At 33.0% G+C, this 25219-nt stretch overlaps 1 protein-coding gene across 2 annotated transcripts in view; it reads right to left on the bottom strand.

Annotated features, from left to right (window-relative positions):
* Positions 1 to 25219, bottom strand: part of LOC111718348 (phosphatidylinositol 4-phosphate 3-kinase C2 domain-containing subunit alpha) — a 42157-nt gene that overhangs the window by 6477 nt on the left and 10461 nt on the right. For both annotated transcript variants that reach the window (XM_023493914.1, XM_023493915.1), the window contains 20 exons: positions 18048 to 18166; positions 17252 to 17343; positions 16772 to 16838; positions 15663 to 15783; positions 14447 to 14550; positions 11708 to 11780; positions 11107 to 11218; positions 10353 to 10500; positions 9489 to 9594; positions 8576 to 8642; positions 7852 to 7985; positions 7267 to 7364; positions 6946 to 6999; positions 6613 to 6699; positions 5727 to 5829; positions 4032 to 4145; positions 3597 to 3636; positions 3251 to 3384; positions 2371 to 2442; positions 986 to 1056 (listed from right to left, as the gene is read on the bottom strand). In XM_023493914.1, the coding sequence (XP_023349682.1) occupies positions 986 to 1056; positions 2371 to 2442; positions 3251 to 3384; positions 3597 to 3636; positions 4032 to 4145; positions 5727 to 5829; positions 6613 to 6699; positions 6946 to 6999; positions 7267 to 7364; positions 7852 to 7985; positions 8576 to 8642; positions 9489 to 9594; positions 10353 to 10500; positions 11107 to 11218; positions 11708 to 11780; positions 14447 to 14550; positions 15663 to 15783; positions 16772 to 16838; positions 17252 to 17343; positions 18048 to 18166 (1916 nt within the window). The remainder of the gene's footprint in view (positions 1 to 985; positions 1057 to 2370; positions 2443 to 3250; positions 3385 to 3596; positions 3637 to 4031; positions 4146 to 5726; positions 5830 to 6612; positions 6700 to 6945; positions 7000 to 7266; positions 7365 to 7851; positions 7986 to 8575; positions 8643 to 9488; positions 9595 to 10352; positions 10501 to 11106; positions 11219 to 11707; positions 11781 to 14446; positions 14551 to 15662; positions 15784 to 16771; positions 16839 to 17251; positions 17344 to 18047; positions 18167 to 25219) is intronic.

Below are 25219 nucleotides of genomic sequence, written 5' to 3'. Positions count from 1 at the left end.
GTATAATGTATATATTTATCATTATCAAAAAAGTTGGAACCATAACTTAAAAAATAATTATTAAAGTTAGTTAAAGTAAGTTGGTCAGTATCTAATGTTTAATTAATAGTTTTTGACGGTTTGGATTCAATTTTCTAGTTTTATTATTCTAAAATGTTGGAAGAGAAACTTCTGCTAAATATGAGGCAGCAAAAAGATGAGATCATTCCTAGAAGTGTTGTACCCCCCCCCTTTAATTAAATATAACTTCTGGGAATAACATACAGGGAGTTAACAATTTATTTTGTTATATTTTTACTTTTGATAAAGATGTATATTAAAAGCAAGAGAGGCAGCTTACATGTTATAACACCCTCCCCTCCGTGCTTAACAAAAAATTTTGGAACTATTTACCCTTGAAGATCATTGCATGTCCAGGATACATCCCACACAAATATTAAAAAGAAATAAGATTCAATATAATCCACCAAGATGAAAAAAAACATTTCGACAAAAACAATATTTTTAGAAAGAACTTTTCCCAGGGGGGATGATAGTTCTCTACCTGTGTGCTCAGTTAGCTTTACAGTACACTTACAATTGTTTACTAATAATGATATACTATAGGTTAGGCCAGAATCTACTTATAATAATCAAATATGTAGTACGCTCTCGGTATAGTTGATGGCCTATACAATTAGTAAAGGATTAGCGTACATCATCACTCTATATACTATAACCTCGTTGACTTTTCCCTAAAGATAGACATACACAATACACATTACACTTATGCGCCAATTCAAAAATAAAAATCAGCCAAAAATTGAAAACGATTTAAAATACCCAACTTTCAGCTTATTAGTTAAAAGCTAAAATTATTTACAGGAAAGGGGGTGCGAAGCACTGCAATAATAATAAAAGACAAATATTAAGAACAACAAAAATACGAACGAAGCAGAACAAAAATAACAATACTGATAACAGTGATGATAATAATACTATTTACCTGACTCTATCTAAGGGTATTCTATATTCTAACATCTCCATGAAGGAAGGATTACAAGATCTTCGCACAACCTAGAGTAGTGTTCGTTCAGGAGTATTTAAATAACGGATCCATAAAAACAAATATTGTAAAAGCGCGTACGAAGGTATTTAAAAATAATTCTGTTAATTGTTTTGTAGCGTTTATAACATACAGGTTAACCCACATAGGATGAGACTGTAAAGACGACCTAAAACTCCTAAAATATGAAGATACCAAGGCAAAAGACTTACTAAAGTCTATAAAATATAAAGTCTATTAACAGCTTTTAATATGATTTGACAAAGAAAACAATATGTTTACAGTTACAGGGAATCTTGATTATACATCCCATGGTAGTGGTAATGGGGGAATATGTTTACAGTTACAGGGAATCATTAATCCCAGGGTAGTGGTAATGGGGGAATATGTTCACAGTTGCAGGGAATCATGATTATACATCCCATGTAGTAGTAATGGGGGAATATGTTTACAGTTACAGGGAATCATGATTATACATCCCATAGTAGTAGTAATGGGGCAATATGTTTAAAGTTTCAGGGAATCATGATTATACATCCCATGTAGTAGTAATGGGGGAATATGTTTACAGTTGCAGGGAATCATGATTATACATCCCATGGTAGTGGTAATGGGGGAATATGTTTAAAGTTTCAGGGAATCATGATTATACATCCCATGTAGTAGTAATGGGGGAATAAATTTAAAAGTACCCAGTACGAATGATAGAGATAAGGCGTTCATTAATACCTATACTCCCTAGGGAAGTTCCAACCTCTGAACAGAAATATTTATAACATTTATAAATATTTGTGATATCGGGAAAAGTTAAATTTTACAAGTATTGGGTAAAACTAATAAAACTGGAACATACACTTTATTGGTTTAGTTGTGTTTGTTTTATCTTTTATTAACTTATAACAATAAACAGAATGATTCAAAATAAAGATAGATCTTTGGTAATATTTTCAAAAATCTCACTTCGGAGAGACAAAATAGAAATTGAGGCAAAAATGATTTAAAATCTAACTTCCAAAGAGTGACTTTCAGTTTCTTTTTCTTCATTTTACATTTTCAAATAAAAAAATGGTGGTCATCCTTATAGTTTAAGGTGGTCTTTTATCAAAATTACTTAATTTCATTAAGGTATATATAGGATACATGAGTTGAACCATTATATAGTTATAGAAATAGATTGGTAATTTTTTTTCTTTAAACCCGCGGACACTTTCTTTAGTTAGTCCATTAAAAAGACCGGGTTTCAACAAAACTTTTTTTAGATAAAGAATTCTTCTAAATCGTTGAAATGTTTTTTTTAACAAAAAGTTGGGTATCAGTTTTGTTACCTTTGTTTTCCGTTTAGTTTGTTTGGTTGGATCTGGATGCAAATACACTTTTACATAAGAGTTGGGCTCCTCCTGGAATTAAACAAAAATAATATTCAATTAATTAAACAATAAATAAATTCATCGGGTTAACAGTATTTAATAATAACAATTCTTGTCATATTATTTTGTCATTTCTCAATTGCATGCATTTAATTTTATAATATTATTATGCATTTTTTTCTAAGCTTTCAAAAATAGGACTTTATAGTGTTTTTTTTTTCAATTTCAGGTTTTCAATGAACTCACTTACTCTTTCATCATTTTTGCCAGGTTTTCAATTAACTGACTTACTCTTTCATTATTTATTGCCAGGTTTTCAATGAACTGACTTACCTTTGCATCATTCATTGCCAGGTTTTCCACGAACTGACTTACCCATGTATCATTCATTGCCAGGGTTTAAATGAACTGACTTACTCGTGCATCATTCATTGCCAGGGTTTCAATGAACTGACTTACCCTTGCATCATTCATTGCCAGGTTTTCTATGAGCTGACTTAGCCGTGCATCATTCAATGCCAGGTTTTCAATGAATTGACTTACCCGTGCATCATTCATCGTCAGGTTTTCAATGAGCTGACTTACCCATGCATTATTCATTGCAAGGTTTTCTATGAGCCGACTTACCTGTGCAGTGTGCATTATTCATTGTCAGGTTTTCAATAATCTGACTTACTGGTGAATTATTCATGAACTGACTTACCAGTGAATTATTCATTGCCAGCTTTATTATGAATTGTATGAATTGACTTACCCGTGCATTAATCATTGTCAGGTTTTCAATAAACTGCCTTACCCGTGCATCATTCATTGCCAGGTTTTCAATGAACTGACTTACCCGTGCATCATTCATTGCCAGGTTTTCAATGAACTGAATGAGAACATGTAAGGTTTGGTTCCTGTAGTAAACCTTCAGCTTGAGACGACCTTTGATCCGACCAACACTAGGTTTCCTCACATGACCTCGAGGATCTAGAATTAGAGGTTATGAGTCAAACCTCGAGGTTTTCTTATTAGAGGTTATGTTCTTTTTAGATGTTGCAATCAGTTCAAACCATAGGGTAGTTTTCCGCTTAATCAAATAATGGATCTTTTGAAATAGGTTGAGACGAAAAAATAAATATATTCCAAAACCAGCAATGAAAAAGAAGGACTAGTTTAAAAGTAATATTGAATAAGTTTACCCTTAAGCTTCTGAATATGTATAGATGTTTCTTCTTCATCCTAAACTCATGAGAACACATTGATAACTCCAAACCTTTAAAATTTCAGCAGTAATTCGATTATTGTTAAAATCTTTTGTAAAATATACTTATGCGAAATTGGAAAGTAAACTTTTTCTTTCAGCCGTTTTTCCTTGATAACGAGGGAGGAAAGGCAAGCCACCACGATTCTTGCCTGAACCACATTCTCCCCATTTTCTTATCCAAGTTAATCCATTAAATATTCTTCTTGAATTCCTAAAATTTAGACCCATCTAAAAATTTCGACCAAATTGGCCTGCACAAATAAATAAAGAGAAAGTGGCTAATGTGGCTCGGACGAAGAATAGCCGTGGATGGCCTTAACTCCCTCGTTACCCTTTAACCTTCAAGTAAAAAATGAGCAATGTATCCTTCCTTGAGTAGAGGATGAAAGAATGTGTATACGAGGTCGGAGTGAGATATTTCCTCTGCTAGGACGAATAGATTAGATAAGAAGGTTCCGATCTCACGCTTCCTCTTCTCAGCAACCTTAGCATTACAACCTTTTAGTTATGATTTTATAATTTAACAGATAGGACACTATATGTCGTCTTTTCACGATTTGGATGAAACTCGTTTACAGTAACCCTGAAGCAGAAGCCTAGAGGAGTTTCGCGCAGTCGGCGTAGAATTACAAGAGATAGCCTGTTCTATTCCGACTGCGCAAAACTCCTCTGGGCTTCTGCCTAGGGGTTATTGTGAACGAGTTTCATCCAATTCCGAAAAGACGACATCTAGTGTCCTGGCTGTTATTTTAATTAATCTATGAATTTTGTTAGAACGAGCATCGGGAAAACATTTATCAGTGCAAACTAGACAGAAGGAAAAGGTCAAGTTTATGCAACATTACTGCTACCACTTTGGGACATCATGGCGCCTCTAGTTTTCATTTTTCGCACAAGTATGAAACAAGCAAATTTATCCGGCTACATATCAGAAATTCATTTTTTTTTCGTTTTTCTAAATAAAACCTAGTTACAGATTCCGAGATTTATTTATCGGAGTTTTTTGATGCAATTATTTTTCTAAGGAATATACGCAATTTATTTTCGTATAAAACACAAGACGCTTTTATAACTATGGAAAGTTGACAAACTTTTAAATGGAGAAGTTATGGACCGATAACGTTTGTCAAAAAGCGGTAGAATTTAAATATTTAAGAAAAGTCTGAAAGATCATAAAATTGGTTAACAGATTTTCTTTAGAGTTTAATACGTAAATTTAGCAATAGTGTTAAATCAAAAAACAAACATTTTTAGTTTCAATCTCTTCAACAAAAAAATCTTTAAAAAAAAAAAAAAAGCAACAAAAAAAAAAAAAAAAAAAGCAATTTTTTTTCAAGCAAATAATTACAACATAATTTTAAACCTTGTATTTAAATATTCCAAAAATATAATGTCCTGCATTTTCCAATGCTCCCTAAACAACAACATTAATAAGCCACATTTTTATTTTATTTGAAATACCAAAACAATGTATTATATGGTGTGGATTTTTACAAAAAAAAAATTCAAGTAAAAAAGAAATTACACATATTTCCAATACAGAATGAGATGTCATTTTAAAATGAAAACTTTTGTTATGTACATAATACTTTACTTTATCGACATTACTACTGAGAAACTATAAAATTAGTATTTTTTATAATATTTGAAAATAGGAATTGAGAAAATAGTCAATAATTTTATGCTAACAATAAATAAAATAAAATATATATAATATATATTTAGCCACATCATTATCTTGTAAGAAATGTGCAATTGTATTTATGAAAAATCAACAAATTAAACACCGTGTCCAGCAATAATCTTTCTTAATTATCAATAGAAAATGTTCTGAGCTTATTTAATAAAGTTCTATATATGTATATAATACTAAATATATATATTTGATCTCACGCAGAAATCGAGCAGTATTTTGCCAAATACTCCTTTTAAACTTTTAAGCTATAAATATGCGCTTTGCAATTTCAAAATAAAAAAGTTTGAGTGCGTTGCAATAATTTAAAGCGGCGGCTGTCTAAAATATTGATGAATAAATATCAAATATGTCTAGATATCAGAGTCCTACCTCCCGTATATTACTCCTTCCTATAGAATATCCGTTTGTAATACTAGGAAATTTAGTGAGAGGGTACAGAGTGCACAGACGAGAGTGGAATTCACAAAACTGCCTGAACAAAGTCAAGTGAAAAAAATATCTTTTGTTTTTCTTTAAAACGAATTTTCATGAAATTGGACAAATTCTGTCAATTATTTTCCTTGTCTTGCCAGCATTAATTCAACAAGATCATATATTTCGATTTACAATGGTACCCTTGAAACCTTTATCTGATCAAAAATGTGGAAGATACGGTCGTTTTCCTGACTTGAAAAGTGTTTAATTTTGATAATTTCTCTATTGCTTTTTATGGCAAGGAATGCTCAAATCACTAATGCAGAGAAACAGTACATGAAAATTAACAGTATAAGGAAACAAAAACATGGATATTCCTACTTGATCAAGACAAAGCTCTAAAGGTAACGTTGTAAATCGGGCATTGACATCTTTACATGGAGGGTTACATGAAACTACGCTTACAGAGTCCCTTTAAATCGTCTAAAAGGAACCCCTAAAACATAATCTAGAACACACTACCAAAGATGTCTTTTTTCCTAAATAAAATCGATTAACTATAGTTTTACCTAAAAAAGAAAAATCGCTCAACACAATTCAGACAACATTGCAATTCTAATTTTTTTTTCAACGTTTCTTTTTTTGAAGATTCTGTACCTAACTGTTTATAACCCAACCCGACCTGACCCAACCCAACCAGACGGAATCTGACCCAACCCAACCAGACGGGATCTGACCCAACACAATCAAACCTGATCCAACCCAACCTAAATCTGACCCGACCTCAGCTGACCTGCTGTACCTGACCAGCCCTGACCTTGTGATCTGAGTCTATCCTTACTTGTATGTTCTGAAAATGTATGCTGGATCCTTGATACCCTGCCGACTAATCTTTAGGATGAATACGTAGTGCTTCTCCGTATCATATCTTAACAATTAGAAAAGTTGTATTTGTTGTACAGCGTAGAGTGTACACTGTACAAATCACATATTGTTTGGAATAGCCTTAAGTACGTCACATTAATCCAGTTAATTTCTATCCGAAATGCGAATACCGGACCAAAGTTATAATTTTGCACGCGATGTATATGTGGTTGGGTCCGTGAAGGGAATAGAATAGAATTGTTCATAAAATGCAACTTTAATAACTTTTATTAAATAAAGTTGAAGTTACCGTTTCTGTATCCCGTGTACTACAACCTCCTTAATCTTCCCATCAGACTTCAAACTGAAATTAAAATGTCAAAACCATAAATGTTCAACATTTGTTAAAGATCAAAATCAAACCATTAACATTTCAATCTCTATACCCACAATTCCCCTAAAATTTAAATTTTTTCAACAAAAACGTAGATTTAAAAGAAATGCTTCAACACATGTATGTTGTATGTGTATTTTTAATGGACAACTAAAAAGTATCAATGCCTCGAAAAAACATGAATTGTTTAATAATTCAAAAGGAAGATGACATTTTAGCTACCCAAGGGATAAATACCTGTATTTATTAGGAATAAATGAAAGCGCAACATTGTCCTCACTGCCGCCACTTTTTCCGAACTTCAGCTGCGCAAGATTATGCACGAAGAAGTTTAACTAAAAAAGAAGAAAAGACTTTTCAAAAAACAATCTTATGAACAAAGCAATTATTTCTTTTTCATTAATTGTTGAATATTCGTTGTTCAAAAGAAGACTTTTCGACCAATTGAGGGATACAGTTGAAAATTACAGCGAAACTTTTATGAGATCTATATATTTGTTGAAAGTACAACATAAGAATCTGATAACACTGTTTTTTATTTTCGAAAAAAGAACTGTTATCAAAACGAAATAGATTGAAGATACATGTATTTTTTTGGTAGGAAATTTTTCTCTCAAAAGTTAGTTATGAATCTTGAAAACAAAGCTACAACGTTCAATTTTATTCTAAATCTATTCTACCAATTGGTTAACACTTGATTGCAAAATGTAAGTTTGACTTCCACTACTTATATTCTATATTCATACAAATGTTTAAAAAAATCTTGTGACTTATAACAAATTCTGTTTCGTACTTGATTATTGTATTGGTTAGTTTTGCTACCTGTGTACTGAGTGAGCTGTTAATTGATTCATGAATAAGTTGACCGAACCTAGCAGCTGCTTCCTCTTCAGATAAATCTAGGAGCAGTCGATCATGCACATAGCTGACTGCTTCCTTGGTTACTCCAGGTATACCTTAACCACCATCAGGATTATTAGTAAAGGTAACGATGTTCTTCAAAATGACATCTCCGTAAATGTATTTGTCAAGTTACAACTTCCCAATTGTAATGTGCTTTTACTTCAGAGGCAACATCCCAAACAGACAAATTATAAAGATGTAGATTTTTTAAAGTGGACAGTGGACTTCTACTAAACATTTTCTCAGGAACATTTTTTAAACGTGATAATTTGCACAGGCAAAATATCATTTCTTTGGTTATGATTGAATAATTTTCCCATCAATCTATCAATGTGTGATGAAAAACTGTCATTTTAATATTTTTTCAGCCACCCCCCCCCCCCCTCCCGGAATTTTTATGAATGGGGACAAAATAGTTAAATATTTAACTAACTAGAACAAACAGATAAAGCTGGTAAGGATAATGGGATTATCAAAATTCCATTGTTCCTTGGAAATCAGGATTTAAATTGAATAATTACTTTAAATTGGAATGAAAAAATAGATAAAAAGATTAAATTGGATTCAATGAATTGGATATTGCATGAGAAAAATGAATTGAGAAAGTCACATTTTTAAAATTTATTTAAAATTTAAAACTTACCGGAAGACGCCATTAATGCAAAGAGAGTAAGAATAAGGTTCCCTTCCCGACGCAAAATATTGAATGCCTAAAATAAAAACAAAATATCTTTTAAAATTCACGAATCCTTAAAATACAAATATTGTGCAGTTCCAGATCAAATCTTGTTGTAGATAAACTTAAATCTATAAATCTATAAATGGAGAGTAATCATGACATATCAATTTGTTCTATTTTGAAATTAATTGGAACCTAAATAATTTGATGTTTTCTGGATTAATTTACATTATTTGTTTTCCTGGAAACTTTAATAGAAAATCAAATACTTTTCACTTGAATAGATTCCCCGCACAAACAAAAATAAGTAACTGAAATAATTTTTTTAATATAAACAGATTTACAAAAGTTTTAAAAAATACTTCATTCGGATATGTCTAATATATATATATTTCAAAAGATTTATAAATCAATAAGGAGGATGGACAGGAGGTTGGTGAGGAGGAGACGGAGGAGGATGGACAGGAGGTTGGTGAGGAGGAGACGGAGGAGGAAGAACAGAAGGTGGTGGATAGTTAGGAGTAGAAGGAGGATGAAGTGGAGGATGATGAAGCGGAGGATGAAGCGGAGGATGATGAAGCGGAGGATGAGGAGAATGATGATGATGAGGATGAAGATGAGAGTATGAGGAAGAGGATAATAAGAATTAGGAGAAAGATGAGGATTAGAAAGAGTACAAGAATGAGGAGAAAGATGAGGATGAAAGCATGATGAGGATGATAAGGATGGGGAGAATGAGAGAATGATGAGGATAAGAGAATGATGAGGATAAGAGAATGATGAGGATGAGAGAATGATGAGGATGAGAGAATGATGAGGATAAGAGAATGATGAGGATAAGGAGGTTTACATTGTGCTACCCTACTAAAAGTCCTACCTGGCAGGAGAGTTCAACGAAAGTATGAAACTTCTCTGTTGACCCTTTTCCTCCGTTGATAACATACAACATATCCGGGGTCAGTACAAACGGTACACGGTCACGCCTGTACAAGTACACTTGTATGCAGTACATTAATATCAGTGTTTAGGATTTAGGCTTCCTAGATCCACGGGCAAAATATCAACCCAAAAACTGCCAAACAAATCTTTTGATCTGAAAATTCAAATCTGAATTGTTTAATTAAAGAAAAAGAGATTATTTAAAATGCTTTTCTCTAAATATTTCATCTCATTCCTCAAGTTGTTGAATAAAAATAAGTGAAAAAATCTTCTTCTGTTAAAAAAATTAGTGAAACTTTTGAATCCAGATCCATTATTTTCAGTGCGTATTACGGATCCGGATCCGCATCAAAATAAATGGATCCTAAGCACTGCAGTAAAGATTTACAGGCAGTCTGATCTATTTTTCATAAAATTCTTTTATGTTACTTTTGATAGATTGTATTATAAAATGTTATTTTTAATGAGGACTTAGCATTGTTTTGTAGAAATGATAATTGACTAGTTATTTTCATTGAAAGGTCCAATTAATCCTAAGAAATTGGAAACAGCTTAACTTCTTACTATTTTACAATTTTATGAACCTAGGAATTTTAGGATCGAGGAAACTGTGATAAATTGAATTTTTGGCCAACCAGAACCAGAACCATATATTCCAAAAAAAAATTGAACCTAGAAATCATTTATGTTTATGTCAAAAATCACATAAAAGGTGATTATTCAAATAATTAAAAAAAAAAATTCTTTTAAAAGATTTGAATTTGAATGTCTTTACTGTATCCCCTTCTAAATTAGTACTTACTTAATTGCTCCAAACTTTTGAGCATCTCCCAGAAATTTTCCAAAGTCTATGTGGAAAAGATGTCCTGATGTTTTTAGCATAATGTTGTCATTGTGTCTGTCACAGATCCCCAGTACATAGGTTACTACACTGTACCCAGCACAAGACCCTACAGTAAATATGTATTTTGAATGAGTGAATTGGAAAAAAGATGAATGAATAAATGTAGTAGATGAATAAAAGAATAAATACATGACTTGGTAAGGTTAGAATGAACTCTAGCTGGCTAGGAAAGAATGGGTGAATGAATGAATGAATAAATGAAAGGATACATAAATGAATGAATGAATGAATGAATGACAGGATGAATAAAAGAATGAATACATGACTTGGGTAAGGTTAGAAACAGCTCTGTCGAACTCTAGCTGGCTAGGAATGAATGAATGAATGAATAAAAAAATGAATGAAAGGATGATTAAAAGAATTAATGAATGAATGAATAATGACTTAGTAAGGTTAGAAACAGCTCTCTTGAACTCTAGCTGGCTAGGAATGAATGAATGAATGAATAAAAGAAAAGATGAATAAAAGGATGACTGAATGAAAGGATGAATAAAAGAATTAATTAATGAATGAATACATGACTTGGTAAGGTTAAAAACAGCTCTCTTGAACTCTAGCTGGCTAGGAATGGATGAATGAATGAATTAATGAATGAAAGGATGAATAAAAGGATGAATAAATGAATGAATGAATGAATAAATTAATATATTACTTGTAAAGTTAGAAACTGCTCTCTTGAATTCTAGTTGGCTAGGATTGTGTTTCTGCAACCACTCGTTTAAAGTTTCAGATCTAAATGTTCCCGTAACACCTGTCTCAGCAACCTGTAACAAAAAAGCCATGAAAAATAAAAAATAATTGAATGAAACAAAAAATAAATATATCGATTTTAAAACATTCATAATTAATAAACATTTAACATAAACTTTGTTAGGGATAAAAAAGCTGAAAAACATTAAAATGAAAATTATCGAGTTTCACATAAAAAAAACAAGAATATTTTTTTTTAGTGAAATTAGTCTTTCACTAAACAGTACTTTTCTATTCTGTAAAGTACAGTAGAGTAAAATGTACATGCCACTGGAAACTCTTGATAATAGGAGTTCAAAAGGTGACATTACTGCTATGACTTTTTAACCTTTAGTTTTAGCTTACGTACAAGTTAAAGAAAACCAAGTTCATTTGGCTACGTATATTACAAATTCAAAACTTTTTTTCTCTATAGCTCTTAGTCTTCAATAAGTTATTTTTGAAAACATGAAGGATCTCAATCTGAAGTACAAACTGTAATTTAACTTAGATTGACGTGATACCTGGATTTCTCTTAGTGTGTTAGCGTGTTCTACAAATTCAACAATTCCAGATTTATATCCAGTAGGAACACAGCTGAAATAATAACAATATTTTTCCAGACTTAAATTCAGTAGGAACACAGCTGAAATATAACAATATAATTCCAGACTTATATCCAGTAGGAACACAGCTGAAATATGACAATATAATTCCAGATTTATATCCAGTAGGAACACAGCTGAAATAATAACAATATTTTTCCAGACTTATATCCAGTAGGAACACAGCTGAAATATAACAATATAATTCCAGACTTATATCCAGTAGGAACACAGCTGAAATAATAACAATATAATTCCAGACGTATATCCAGTAGGAACACAGCTGAAATAATAACAATATAATTTCAGACGTATATCCAGTAGGAACACAGCTGAAATAATAACAATATTATAAGAAATAATCATATTAATAATGATAATGAAAATTATGATTACGATGATAAATCAATGATAATAACAATATACTTCCAGACTTAAATCCGGTAGGAACACAGCTGTAAAATAATTTAATAAAATATTAGAAGTAATCATGTATATTAATAATATTAATAAATGATCGAAATAATGATAATAACATCAATAAAAGGATGTAACTATTTTATTGATAATGCCAATTCCCGTTTTGCACTAGCCAAATATTGACATGGATATCAAAAGTGCATCTTAAACAGCTCAATACATGTGTCTGTTTTTTAGATATTTAAAAAATATTTAATTAAAGGCTAAAAACACGTTTTTATGATATACAAATATCTTTACAAAAGCCGGGTTTTACGCATAATTTGATCTTCAAGGGATTTTTACGATTTTAATGTTTTTGATACCTGTGTTTAAAGAAGGATAGTTTATACACATCTTGATTTATTTTTACTATTTCTTTTTTGGGCTTACAATAGTGATTTGTTTTCAAGAAAAAGCAAAATCTCAATGAGTCATCAACACTTTTCTAAAACTGCCTCTTGGAAAACTTTTTAACTGGTGCAAGGTTTCTACATTATTAACAATAAAATCCCCCTAAGTGTCCCCCTCAAATCATAATAATAAAATTAAATACCCTGTAATGATAACAGGGTTACTAAAAAGTTGCCGCACAGCTCAATGCTAATACGGACTTCTTTTAGTTTTGAACCGCGAACGCGATAAATCTTATGTCAGCTGTTCGAGGGTTTATTCTTATGATTTAATTGTTCAGTTTTTATTAAAAAGGAAAATGCCGAAATATTTTTTTGCTAATAATATTTTTCAACAGATCGAAATTTAGAAACATAGTTTTTTTTAATTAGTTAATAAGATCGTAAGTACTGTCGCTAAAACAATATTTAAAGATTCATTCGAGACCCCTAGCGGTGAAAATATTAACTAAACAGCATCACAGCTCTTCAAGTTAAACAATAACAGAATTATAAATCTTATTTGGAAATAGTTTACGAATTAACGCCACAGAGAATTAATATATGTTTCATCTATATGTAACAGCAATGATGATGATGATTATATGACAAACAAAAACAATACCAATAATATTACTATCGATAGTAGAATTTCAAGACCCTGTAATGATAACAGGGTGGTTAAAAAGTTGCCGCACAGCTCAATGCTAATACGGACTTTTTCAGTTTCGACCTGCAGAACGTGAATAATTGCAGAATAAGTGCTTAATAATTTACAGAGAATTTATGGTGGTGACTTTAGTATCTGTTATCAATAAAATATAAAAGAATGAAATATATTTTCGTGCGCAATATTTCTTTAAATCATGGAGATTTAGAAAGATATGTAAATAAATAGAATTTATTATGTTGGACGTTTAATCGTTGAACACATTTTGTAATGATTCACTCGAGACCTCTATCGGTAAAAATATCAACTAAACAGCATGCTATTGGCGAGGTTGATCACTAACAAAAATAAAAAAACTCGTTAATTCAGTTGAATTAGGTTCACCAATGAACGCCGCGGAGAACTAAAAATGTAAAAATATTCAAATAAAAATAATAATAATGATATAACTAATATTTAACTAATATTTCTCCTAATCCTCATGCCCTATAATTATAACAGGGTTCCTAAAAAGTTGACGCACAGCTCAAAACTGCTACGGACTTCATATGACTCTTGTATTTTTGTAGTATAATGGAGCGTTTTGGTGCCCCAAAAAGTTCAACTTCAAAGGTCCCCCCTTTTTTGTGTGGTTTTTTCCCTTCCCTTTCCCATTTCCCCTTCCCCTTTTCCATTCCCTCATGCCCCTTTTCCCTTCCATTTCCCCTTCCCTCCCTCCTTTTTCCTTTTCCTTTTTCCTTTTTTCTTCATTTTTCCCCCCAAACCCAATGAAAGCTCAGGGGGGGGGGGGGCAATTATAAGTATCGATTATAAGTATCAATTGTGTGATGTAAGCAATTTATGGCGTTTTTGAGCTGGTTAAATTCAGTAAAAGGAAGGACAATTGATCAATAACAATCTAAGAACAGTAACAGTAACAGTAACAGTAACAGTAACATTAACAGTAACAGTAACAGTAACAGTAACAGTAACAGTAATAGTAATAGTAATAGTAATAGTAATAGTAATAGTAATAGTAACAGTAACAATAACAATAACAATAACAATAACAATAACAATAACAATAATAATAATAACAATAACAATAACAATAACAATGAAAAACAATAAAAATAACAATAACCATAATAATATTACCTGAAGTAAACTATTCTAAGGTCTAGTGACCCTTTTAACCATAATCTATCCATTACTCGAATCATTTGCAAGGTCAGCATATCCTGCCGTAGGTCATCTCCAACCTGGAATTCATAGATAGATAGATAGATAAAGAGCGATGGAGAGAAAGAGATATATAGGGATAGATCTGGTTGAGATAAAGAGAGATAGATAGAGGTAAAGAGAGAGATATAGATAAAAGAGATGGAGAGTGGAATTTTATGATCACGTAAAAATGAATCAAGAACCTCCAAAACCTATCTGTACTGTAGGGGGAGATCAAAACAATTAATTATAAAGGGACAAACAGTTTTATTGAGGGGCAGATACCATTTTTTGAGTGGCGGGTACAAGTAAAGAAATTGGCGTAGCCCTGATCTTTGTTTACAATCTTTGTTATTAATTGGATAATCTTTGTTATTTATTGGATTGTCAGAGTCTAATGTGCCTACAAACTCTATCCTCCTTCCTTTAGAATACATACTTTAAACTCAGGTTTAAAGGGACTGTAAGTGTAATATAAGTAACCCTCTCCACTCCATGCAAAGATGACAATTCCAGATTTACAACGGTACCCCTGAAACCTTTGTCTGATCAGTGACTATACCCTAGAAACCTTTGTCTGATCAGTGACTATACCCTAGAAACCTTTGCCTGATCAGTGACCATACCCCAGAAACCTTTGTCTGATCAGTGACCCTACCCCAGAAACCTTTGTCTGATCAGTGACTATCCCTAGAAACCTTTGTCTGATCAGTGACCATACCCCTGAAACCTTTGTCTGACCAGTGACCATACCCCTGAAACATTTGTCTGATCAGTGACCATACCCTAGAAACCTTTGTCTGATCAGTGACCATACCCTAGAAACCTTTGTCTGATCAGTGAACATACCCTAGAAACCTTTGCCTGACTACAAATAATTAAATATTGTCGTTACTCGTTTTTCTTAGTTTAACCCTGTTTAAAGTGTTATTTTCTAAATGCTTTCCTTAAGTAGAGAGAAACCAAAATTTAAAATTATCAGTTTTCAAAATTTTAAACATAGATGTCTAATACTTGATCTGACAAAGCCTTAAGGGTATCGTTGTGACTTGTGACATCGGACATTGCCATCTTTGCATAGAGGGTCACTTGAAATTACGCTTACGGTTCCTTTAAAAAGTATAAATTGACCTCCCCTATGTTAACTTGCCTTGTAAATGATCTGAATAACTCCACCATCGTTCTCTGCACTGTTCAAGACGACCTTCAAGGGGAAGGTGTTAGAGTTAAAATGCTGGCAGCTCTTTACATCCACACCACTAGCCGTCATACTAATAATTAACAAGATAGCTCAGGTTCCATCTACATAATAAAGCTCTTCGCTCATATATATAGATTTAAGGGGAACCCATGGGTATCCTGGGGTTAAATTAACATTTTTTTCAAAATATTTTTTTTTATTTCACGGGAAACGCCGAGCACTTAATTTAGTATACAATAAAACAGTCAATGTTAATCTTTATTTTCTGCAACTGGGATAATTTTCTTATTTTTTTTTTCGGAATCCATGTTCAAAGCGAAAAAGATATTAAATAGTTTCACTTTTTTATTAATAATTAATAATATTGTTGATAATGGGCATTTTCATTTATTAATAAAAGGTCATGAATTTTAATGCATTTTATAACAAGCATGACAAGAGATATACTGATCGTGACAAAATTTGATTTCTGTCACTCTATTAATATAATATACTTAAAAGGTGCACGATTAGTGCAAGCTCAGATTGGGAGAAGAACTTGGTTGGTGTATGATTTAAAAAATTACACCCGGGGGGAAGAGGGGGTTCTGTGGGGGGAATTTATTTTTATGAATTGGAATAAAATCAAAACACAAGTTTTTTATTCCTTTTTGATAATTTTCCCCCAAAAAAATCATTTAGTTTTGAATAGGGGGAGAAGGTTGAAGAGAGGAGGAGTTGAAAATAGGGAGGGTTTCAGGGGGGGGGGTAGGTTGAAGATGGACGAGAAGGTTGAAGATGAATTGGGTAAAATAGGGGGAGAAGGTTGAAGAGATGAGGCTTTGAAAATGGGGAGGGTTTCAGGGGGGGGGGGTAGGTTGAAGATGGACGAGATGGTTGAAAATGAATGGGGTAGAAGGTTGAAGAGAGGAGGCTTTGAAAATGGGGAGGGTTTCAGGGGGGGGGGGGGAGGTTGAAGATGGACGAGAAAGTTTAAGATGAAATGGGGGAGAGGTTAAAATAGGGGGAGGAGTTAGAATAGGGGGAGTAGGTTGCCTAGGGGACAAGTAAAATATTACCTCGCAGACAGCGGAACAAGGGTAGGTGTAGTCCGTAGCTGATGATGTAGGTTCTCCATATGTCGGGCTAAAATTTAAAAATATAAAAATAAATTTGTTTTTAATGGGAATCTATGAATTTACACTTTATGAGCTGGTTCTTTGAGTAAAAACTACGTATATTTGAAATAAAAACAATTTTCTGCTTTATATTACTAAATAAAAGCAATATTTTCTGTAAACTGAATTATTTGACTAAACATAAATAAATGTCCGGAATTTTTATGTTGAATGGTTCAGGGTTGCCCACAAAGGACGAGACTTTAATAACGACCTAACCTTTTAAATGCGAAGACCGGAAGGTTATTTTTAGTTCTTAAAGGGCAAAGTTAGAAAAAAGTACTATGCCCCGGGGCACCAGTAATTACAAAAAATAAAACTGAATGAATTACGTACAGTCGTCTCTGAAGTCTCATCTTTTGTGGTTAACCCAGTATTTACCTAAAATATTATGTCTATTGTTGTCCTTTGATGTTTTAACTGCTTCTGCAGACTGATACAATTCTTGTACAAGTACTTGCTGGGCAAACAGTCTAAAATATTTAATAAAGATTATCAATATCTCGCCTCAATCTTAACTTTCTCAATCCTAAATATCTACAACCTGATGGTGTAAACTTTTGCCGTTTTAAACTTGGAGAAGAGTATTAAATTGCGTTCAAGTCTCTTATAGTTGTAAAAAATCAGATCAGACAAAATAAACAGCAACCATAAAGACGATAAATATTGTTACTCCACTTTTAGAGAAATAACAGAATTTGGCATTTAATTTAGTTTTTATAAATTAAGTAATACAAAGTCAATTGAAAATAAAAATGAATGAAAAACTGAATAATTTGTACAAATTTAGTCTAATGGAATTTCACATTTGTTTGATTTACGTAAATTAAGTATCAAGTAGTCATGCTATTTTTGATTCGTCAATTATTATTCTTATTCTGTTAAACGTACTAAACTTAAAACTGAAAAATCAATTATTTTGATATGCTGCACCTCGGTCTCTCTAAATTTAACTTNGTCTTGTCTTGTCTTGTCTTGTCTTGTCTTGTCTTGTCTTGTCTTGTCTTGTCTTGTCTTGTCTTGTCTTGTCTTGTCTTGTCTTGTCTTGTCTTGTCTTGTCTTGTCTTGTCTTGTCTTGTCTTGTCTTGTCTTGTCTTGTCTTGTCTTGTCTTGTTCTGTCTTGTTAATATCTAAGGTCAACTTATTTTTCCTTTGTAGGAGTCTACTAATTTCTTACTTGTTTCTGAGCGCTTGACCGGAAATGACGAAAAGCGTGCGAAGAAGAAGTTGAAGACGACGTTGATGCCGCGCAGCAGATATTCCAAACTTATCCTTATCACTCCCGCCATCAGAGTTCTACAAGTGAAAAATATTAGAAAAAATAATTCAATTGAGAGTTGGACCCCATGCTAATACTCGAAGATCTCCTTTTTCATAAAGAGCTCAATATTTCACTTTCAAGCAGTGATTAGAATCTATTTCATTTTAATGCGGATCCGGATTCTGTAAAACATTTATTTTTTATTTTTCGCGTTTTATCATGTTGAAACTTAGGGAACGATGCAGTTTTTAACAGTCGCTTATTAGCGATGAAAAATGCTCTATTAATTTGGACACTCTTTGCCCTGTTGCGACCAAACAAAGAAAGGTAGAAACTTTAAAACAATGGAAAAGATGCTCAGAAACAGGAACAATGGAATTGAAAAAACGAAATTGGAATAATTTGAAAAACGAAATGGGAATTGAGAGTAGTAAATTATTTTGGACCAAATATCAGTATTTTTGGACTGAAAATGCCGTAAAATAGCATTTCTATTAAAACTTTATCTAATCGGATCACTTTCAACTATTTCTCAGCCCCCCCCCCCAGAGAACATCTAAAATTATCGATGAAAAAGGGATACATCTCCAATGATGATCATTGTAACCTGGAATATTTTTATAAGACTCTATTTTAAGGAAAGAATGAACTTTAATAACATTTTAAGCGTGCATGTTATCAGTAAATTAAAACATAGATTTAGTATAAAAATGCAAAACTAAAATCATATTGAGAATTGGTATTCTAAAATAAATAATGAATTTGGGGAAATCTATATATAAGAAGAAAAATAAGAAGAAAAACGTCAAGTGCTTTATTGATGGATTTGATAAAAATAGATGATGTGATGGCCGGATTAAGGATTATGCACTTCACAGGGATACCCACAAAGAATGTGACTTCAGAGACGACTGTACAGAATTCATACGGTTTTCCCCCTTACATTTAAACTTGTTTCTTTCTTTGTCTTATCATTGAATAAGCCATAAAAAGATTATATTCAAGGCAGAAGAATTAATATAACCTCGGAATCGTCAAATTTAACGAATTTCAGGTCGTCTTTACAATCTCATCTTTTCTGGGTAACCATATTTAAGAAGGGGGGGAGGGGGCAATCTTTGTGTCACCAAATTTTGTACAGACTGCGTTTGGTCCTAATATATGGGATAGAGGGCTGAAATTTTGCATGCAGCCTCTAATTTTTGAGGTCACGGCCTCCAGGAGCATCATAATGGAATCGGAACACAAAAAAAACCTATGAATTGATATCTCATGACTTATTTCATTGATTTAATACCATTTTTGGAGGTCATTATCGAAGGGAAGTCAAAAAGAGGTCGGATACATGTGCATATCATCGCATAACTTATGTGGTAGCAATAAGTATAAAACCTGTCCAGATGCTCCTGGAGGCCGTAACCTCAAAAATTTGCTTACCTCCGGAGGTAAAAAAATATGAAATCTATGACCATAATCAGAGTCTGCACGTAAAATGTTAGCCTTCTTTCTCAATTTTTAGGACAAACGCAGCCTGTACAAAATTTGATGTCACAAAGTGTCGAATTGACCCTCAGGCCCAACCCTTTTATGCCTGGAAATAATTTTTCATGTTCCCCTCATTTTTCGCTTAATAAGTCACAATTCTATTGCTAAAAAATTTAATAAGTCTAAATCCAACTAAAAGAGAATTAAAAAGAAATTGGCATTGGCAGAACAGAAAACAGAAATGTTAATATCTATGATAAAACAAGGATACACTATAAGCTTCCCATCTCGTGGGGAGGGGGGCATTTGTTTAACACGGTAATAAAAGCAATTAACCGCCCCGTAAAGCTAAGCATTAACATGAATTTATTACAACAATTAAGAATGGTATACAACTTTACGACATGTTTTTTTCAAATATCTTAAGTTAAAATTAGTATTTTCAAAGTTCAGAAAACATTCTTTAAAATTAGATGCTTTATGTATTTTTTAATAAGTGAACAAAACAACCAAAAAATGACAATTGAAAATTAATTGATAGATTAAAAATAATACCATAAAAAAGCATGCATGAAAAGATCCATCGGATATATTTAAAAATGATGTTTTCGTTTAAAACTCTACAATAGCTACAAAATTATTTCATTTTTTTAGTGTTTTATTCTGATATTTTGATTTTCCGAATGAAGAGAATATCGAAAGAAACTTTGCTCAACCCTAGCTGTAATTCTGCTGAGCAAAGCTAGAATTGTAAATGTTACATAAAGAACAAATGTTCCCAGCCATTGCTTGGAAACAACCAACCTACTACTAGATGTTTGAAAATATTAACTACATCGCAAAAAGTTTAAAATAGGAAAAAACACTTAATGAATGTCAGCGTAGTTCCAAGTGAACCTTAAAGCAAAGATGGCAAAGCTTTGTCTGATTAAATATCAATTATACAATAATGTTTATAATTTAGAAAACTGATAAGTTGACTACAAGAAAACAGAAAGGAATGTTCAGAATTGAACATTCTTAAACCTAAAAGAACAATATGTTCTATGTAATAGATCAGATAAGATTTCAAGGGTATCGTTGTGAATTGGGCTTTGGCATCATGGCAAAGAAGGTCACTTGAAATTACGCTTACAGTTCCTTTAACGATTATAAAACAGCAAATTAAATGAAGGAAAACAGATGTTTTGTTTTTCTTCTTAAACAATGAACCATGAACCTAAAAACATAATTAAAAATCTCGGCGAGTATTGAAGAGCCAAAAATATTGTTATTTTCAGTGTTTCTGAAAGGTACCGTCCACGTAATTTTGAATGAACCTACATATTTAGTGTTCTATTCCATACCGTACCCACCAAACCAATATCAAGATTAAATAGGATATCGTAGCCGTAGACAGAAATTGTGGTCGTTTTTCTTCATCGACTTTGCTACTAGGATCAATTACAATTAATTTTTTTAAAGCTCAAAATTGGTTATTTTCATTTGTGATTTCTCTTCAAAAGGGACGTGCAGATTTATGCCGAAAAGACACTGAGAGAGATTGATATAATTTGCCCCAGACTAAAATATTTATTTGTGGAGAATTTAGTTTTCCGAATATAAATTTAGAATTGAAGAATGGTAAATAAGTGATTTCCTCACACAAATTATCATATTTTGGTGAGAAACATGGCCAGAGGTGGGAAATATGAATAAGATAAATACATTTGCATTTATTAAAATAGCCAGGCAGGGAGGGGGGGGGGGGGAGGGTCAAGGTGTTTAAAAATATGCAAAGAACCCAGGGGGTCTTGGATTTTTAAAATAAATGTGAAAATCGATGTTTCCTAAAGAAAAATATATCATAATTTAAAGGGACTGTAAGCGTAATATTAAGTGACCCTCCATGCAAAGATGACAATGCCCGTGATACTACGGTACCCTTGAAAGCGTTGTCTAAACAAAGATGAATTATATACCAATGGCTTTGTTTCTTTAATCTGTTTATTTTCATTTGCGGTTTCTCTGCAAATGAGTGAATTTCAATTTTCAAGCAATGGAGACATTCCAAGAAATAAACACTTTCCGAGTCAGAACAACAAGGATATCTTCCACATTTTTGATCAGATTAAAGGGAGTGTTCGCGAGAAATGAAAGGGGGTATATGCATACGGCGAAAAATAAGCGCTTTTGATCGCTACTAATCTTACTTCTATCTGTGGCGTAAGGAGAAAATTGTTAAAACGACTCATACCGAATAACGTAGCATCGACCCAAATTGAGAAAATTGCAATCCATGAGTAAGATCGTAAAAAAATCGATTTATTATCAAACAAATCATTTAGCTATTACAACCTTTAGTCATCGATTACTTTTCGATGCATTGGCATCTAGTTGATATTTCATAATATTTTGTATTTGATTTATTTACAATGCACTTAAAACGCCGATTAGTTTGTCCGCCAAGTGTCTCTGCTCTCGATGCTCTTAATGATTCCACGTGACAGAGACACCTAGCGGAAAAAATCGCTGTTTTAAGTGCATTGTTTATAAAAGAAGTAAAATATATTATGAAAAATTAACTATATACAAATGTGACGAAAAATAATCGATGACTATAGGTTGTAATATCTGAATGATTTGTTTCAAATTAAATTGATTTTTTTTACGATCAGAGTCGTATACAACAACGTTCTAAATTTGAGTGGATGCTATGTTATTCAGCCTAAATCGTTTTTATAAATTTTCTCCTTATTGACGCAACAGATAGAAGTAAGATTAGTAGCGATCAAAAGCGCTTATTCGTTGTCGTAAGCCTATACCCCCTTTCATTTTTCGCGAATACTCCCTTTAAGGTTTCAAATAGTACCGTTGAAAATCGGGCTTTGTCATCTTTGCATGGAGGGTCACTTGAAATTACGTTTACAGTCCCTTTAACATAATGACGCGAGGAGGCAACTAATGGCAGATGTCAAATTCCATTAAATTACTTTCATGCTTGGATAAATACAAGTCTATATAATATATAGTAATAGCTTGGTTATCCAGTATCGCCTGGAGACTAAATAAAATTCATTCAAATAATTTTTTAACAAGCTAAGAACACTCCAGTGGTTCTAACGAGTTCTCAAGATTCCTAAATCAAAATTTGAAGCAAATCAGTCAAGGAATTCCTGAGTTATGATCGGACAGACAAACAGTGATTAATGTTTTAAATATATAAAAAGATGTATTGAGTTGAGCACCGAGGGAAAATTTTATTCTCTAAAATTGGCTTTAATGAAATTTTGCAAAAAGCAAAAACAAAATTGAACAAACCATTCGATGTGAAGGTTCGATTAACATCGATGATCAATATTTTGTAATTTGTAGGCAAGCAAGAAATCCGTAACCTTCAGATCGTATTATTTAATTAAGTCTTATGTCGTGAGAAACCTGTGTGCATCACTTTTCATCTAAATATTTAAAATTTTTGTATTCCTAATATTTTTAATTTTCAATTTGAATAAAGCATTGTTTATAATCTTAGGTGTCATGTTTACAAACAATCAGGCTTTATGTTTCTTCACTTTTCTAACAATTGCTCAGAGCTAAAAAAGGAGCTTTGACCGAGACAAATGTAATAAACCCGTGTTTATTAAACTTGGCATCACCACATTTTTTTGTTTTATAGAACCCATTCTATCCCTGGATCTAGGGTGGATTCTATACCTACACTTGTATCTAGGAAGTATCCTGTATCTACCCATGTATCTAGGAATTATCCTGTATCTACCCCTGTATCAAGGAAGTATCTTGTATCTATCCCTGTATCTAGGAAGTATCCTGTATCTACCCCTGTATCATGGAAGTATCCTGTATCTATCCCTGTATCTAGAAAGTATACTGTATCTACCCATGTATCTAGGAAGTATCATGTATCTACCCCTGTATCAAGGAAGATCCTGTATCAACCCCTGTATCTAGGTAGTGTCCTGTATCTACCCCTGTATCTAGGAAGTATCCTGTATCTACCCCTGTATCAAGGAAGTATCATGTATCTACCCCTGTATCAAGGAAGTATCCTGTATCTACCCCTGTATCAAGGAAGTATCATATATCTACCCCTGTATCAAGGAAGTATCATGTATCTACCCCTGTTTCAAGGAAGTATCATGTATCTACCCCTGTATCAAGGAAGTATAATGTATCTACCCCTGTATCAAGGAAGTATCATGTATCTACCCCTGTATCAAGGAAGTATCATGTATCTACCCCTGTATCAAGGAAGTATCATGTACCTATCCCTGTATCAAGGAAGATCCTATATCTACCCTTGTATCTAGGAAGATCCTGTATCTACCCTTGTATCTAGGAAGATCCTGTATCTACCCCTGTATCTAGGTAGCTGTATCTACCCCTGTATCAAGGAAGTATCATGCATCTATCCCTGTATCAAGGAAGATCCTGTATCTACCCTTGTATCTAGGAAGATCCTGTATTTACCCATGTATCTAGGAAGTATCCTGTATCTACCCCTGTATCAAGGAAGTATCATGTATCTACCCTTGTATCTAGGAAGATCTTGTATCTACCCTTGTATCTAGGAAGATCATGTATCTACCCTTGTATCTAGGAAGATCCTGTATCTACCCCTGTATCTAGGTAGCTGTATCTACCCCTGTATCTAGGAAGAATCATGTATCTACCCTTGTATTAAGGAAGTATCCTGTATCTACCCCTGTATCTAGGAAGTATCATGTATCTACCCCTGTATCAAGGAAGTATCCTGTGTCTACCCCTGTATCTAGGAACCATCATGTATCTACCCCTGTATCAAGGAAGTATCCTGTATCTACTCCTGTATCAAGGAAGTATCATGCATCTACCCTTGTATCTAGGAAGATCCTGTATCTACCCCTGTATCTAGGTAGCTGTATCTACCCCTGTATCTAGGAAGTATCATGTATCTACCCTTGTATCACAGGAAGTATCCTGAATCAATCTACCCCTGTATCTAGGAAGTATCCTGTATCTACCCCTGTATCTAGGTTGTGTCCTGTATCTACCCCGGTATCTAGGAAGTATCCTGTATTTACCCCTGTATGTAGGAAACTACTCCTCAGTCTGGTCTGGCCACTGTTCATGGAAAGATGTGAAAATATACAAGTTATTTCACGTAATATACCTAGGGGAAGAGAGGGGGGGGGTTATTTACGGCCAATTGGCCCCCACAGCCCACTGTCAGGATACCAACCCCCATTCCTATCTCATTATTTTGTATTTAAACTGAAATTAACAAAAAATAAAATGCCTATAGACCTAATACTAATTTAAACTGACACTGACTAACCAACTGACTGACAAACCAACTAACCAACTAACTAACCAACTAACTATCAAACTAACTGATTAAAAGTCTGACTAAATGACTATCTGACTCTCTGTCTACTTAGCTATCTACCTAGCTACCTACCTAACTACCTACTTACATGACTACCTACATTACTGTCTATATGACTACCTACATTACTACCTACAATACTACCTACATGACTACCTACATGACTACCTACATGACTACCTACTTGACTGACTGACTGACTGACTGACTGACTGACTGACTGACTGACTGACTGACT

This window comes from Eurytemora carolleeae, unplaced genomic scaffold, assembly GCF_000591075.1.
Source record: "Eurytemora carolleeae unplaced genomic scaffold, Eaff_2.0 scaffold179, whole genome shotgun sequence".
Classification (NCBI taxonomy): domain Eukaryota; kingdom Metazoa; phylum Arthropoda; class Copepoda; order Calanoida; family Temoridae; genus Eurytemora; species Eurytemora carolleeae.
Note: the sequence above shows the minus strand (reverse complement) of the source record. Positions and strands in the feature narration are given on the sequence as shown.